The sequence below is a fragment of the Mchenga conophoros genome, linkage group LG5 (genome assembly GCF_057382185.1).
Source record: "Mchenga conophoros isolate Kocher_MC1m ecotype Shallow Benthic linkage group LG5, M_conophoros_male_GT1.1, whole genome shotgun sequence".
NCBI lineage: Eukaryota > Metazoa > Chordata > Actinopteri > Cichliformes > Cichlidae > Mchenga > Mchenga conophoros.
This window is the reverse complement of record NC_140530.1, coordinates 37,481,023-37,483,314: the sequence shown is the minus strand read 5'-3', so window position 1 is coordinate 37,483,314 and position 2,292 is coordinate 37,481,023. Positions and strand designations below refer to the sequence as shown.

General features: G+C 36.6%; 1 protein-coding gene across 1 annotated transcript; it reads left to right on the top strand.

Moving 5' to 3' along the window:
* Positions 1-216: 216 nt before the first annotated feature.
* Positions 217-1,383, top strand: LOC146575085 (odorant receptor 131-2-like). Its single transcript, XM_085275689.1, has 2 exons — positions 217-366; positions 619-1,383. Exons 1-2 carry the CDS (start codon positions 217-219, stop codon positions 1,381-1,383), a joined length of 915 nt encoding a protein of 304 aa, XP_085131815.1.
* The last annotated feature ends 909 nt before the right edge of the window (positions 1,384-2,292 follow it).

The window sequence follows — 2,292 nt, the reverse complement described above, 5'->3', positions numbered from 1 at the left end:
GTAGAGACAATTGTCAATCGCTTCTAAAGTGTTTCTGTCACTGCTGGGTTGTTTTGCCACACCAAATAAGTGCAAAGCTTTAACAGGATCTAACAATTACTGATTTAAAAATGATAAAATAATCAATCTTAAAAGATTCATTAAATCTCAGGTAAAGGATTTATTTTGGGTCATTAACATGATATATTTAAAAACATGTTTTTCAGCTTCTAAGAGATGAGCGCTTCGTATACCAATGAGACTGTGGTTGTAAACTATCGAGATGCTTTCCCCAAAGCTATGGTCAAGAATGTGATTGTTGTGGTTCTCTGCATCTCCATTAACTACATCAATGTAGCACTTCTTCAAACTTTCTGCAAACAACAGGTATGACATTTCTTTAATCACATGGAATAAAAAAAAATGTGTGCAACAATTACATTTTTTTTGTTTTTGAGGAAGTTGTTGGATTGTTTTGTGTGTTTGTTTACCTATTTTTTTTATCAGTGTTATTCCAAACAATATGGCTGATGTATTATACAGCAGGTCTTAGTTCCATTATTCACTAACTTTTCTAATGTAAGTACTAATTGCTTTTACTTTTCTTTACTTTTGTGTGATTTTCTTCCCATTCTTTAGATCTTTTACATGAATCCACGCTACATCCTGTTTTTCCACCTGGTACTTAACGATATGATCCAAGTAACACTGACCGTCATACTGTTTATCAGCAGCTACATCTTCTTCCAGATAAATGTCTCTGTCTGTTGTGTGCTCATCCTGCTTGCTCTTTTTGCCACTGAAAACACCCCTCTGAATCTGGCTTGCATGGCAGTGGAGTGCTACATTGCCATCTGCATCCCTCTTCGTCACGTCCAAATCTGCACGGTCAAAAGGACGTTAATGTTGATTGGTTTAATTTGGATGACCAGCATGCTGTCTGTTCTTCCTGATCTCTTCATCACCTTGGCCATAGAACCACTGGATTTCTATAATTCTCGTGTGTTTTGCCTCAGAGAAACAGTCTTTCGAAATCCCCACATCATCAAGAAAAGAGATATCACCTATATAGTCTATCTGGTTATTGTCTGGTTTATTATCTTTTTTACTTACTTCAAAATCCTGTTCACTGCAAAAGCAGCAAGTCAAGATGCTACAAAGGCCAGAAATACAATTATTCTCCATGGTTTTCAGGTGTTGTTGTGTATGTCAATATATGCTGAACCTTTGCTGAGGCAAGTCCTGCAGCAGTGGTTTCCTCAAAATTATTCAGATTCCCTTTTTGCTTGTTATATTCTCTTCCAGATCCTGCCACGAGCAATTAGTCCAATAGTCTATGGAGTAAGAGACAAAACTTACAGGAAGTATCTGAAAAGGTATTTGTTGTGTAAAATGGGCCCCTAGGAAATGCAGACTGATGGAGGCAGATTTGGGGTTTTTTTTAACTTTAAAATTATTACACACAGTTTATTTCACTAATGATATGTAGTGTTGAAGATCAAGATCAATACTATTTTGGAACTTCAGATTACAGATCTAATAATGATACATTAATCCTTATTAGATCTGTAATCTGAAGTTCATATTTTGAAGTCTCAGCATTAGCCTATTAGATTTTTCAACATATTGTGTGTTACATAGTAAGCCCACCATTTGCAATTTGCATTTTGTATTTCTATTTTCTTTTTTTGGTAAGGACTTACATTTCCGTCCACAAGCTATTGTTTAAAAATGTAGATGAAATTAAAAAAAAAAAACAAAGTTCTATCAGACCACTTGATATCAGATGTTTTAGACTGATTTTTAATTCCTGTTTATCTCCATGCAGCTAAATCCTACACAAATGGTTGTCCAATCCGGTCGGTAAGTCTGACGTCACTAGCCGTGTCTGGGCCTAAACTCCGCTGCAGGTCCATATATCAAACGATCACTATGGCATTACTGAGAGTTGTATAAAGTCTTTCATCTCTAATAGAATGATCAGCGTTCTGCTCTACCAAGTGTAACAATTGAGTTTAACATCCAGGCATCCAACAGAGTTAGAAGTTAGCAGGAAGTTAGCTCGCTAGCTTCTATCTAAATACAATATAGTGTTACGCCGCAGTCTAGGGGTACAGGAACGCAACATAAGTTTGAAAAGACTGCCCCGCCTTGGTCCCCAAAACCATACACAGAGGGAAACCAATTCCTTAGTGAATCGTGTTTTATTATCTACACTGCAAAAATGAAGCTCCAGGGTGAACAAAGGCCAAAATAACAAACAAAACAAGCTAAGTCAGGAGGAGGTGCTATCTAAAACCCTATGTGAAATCA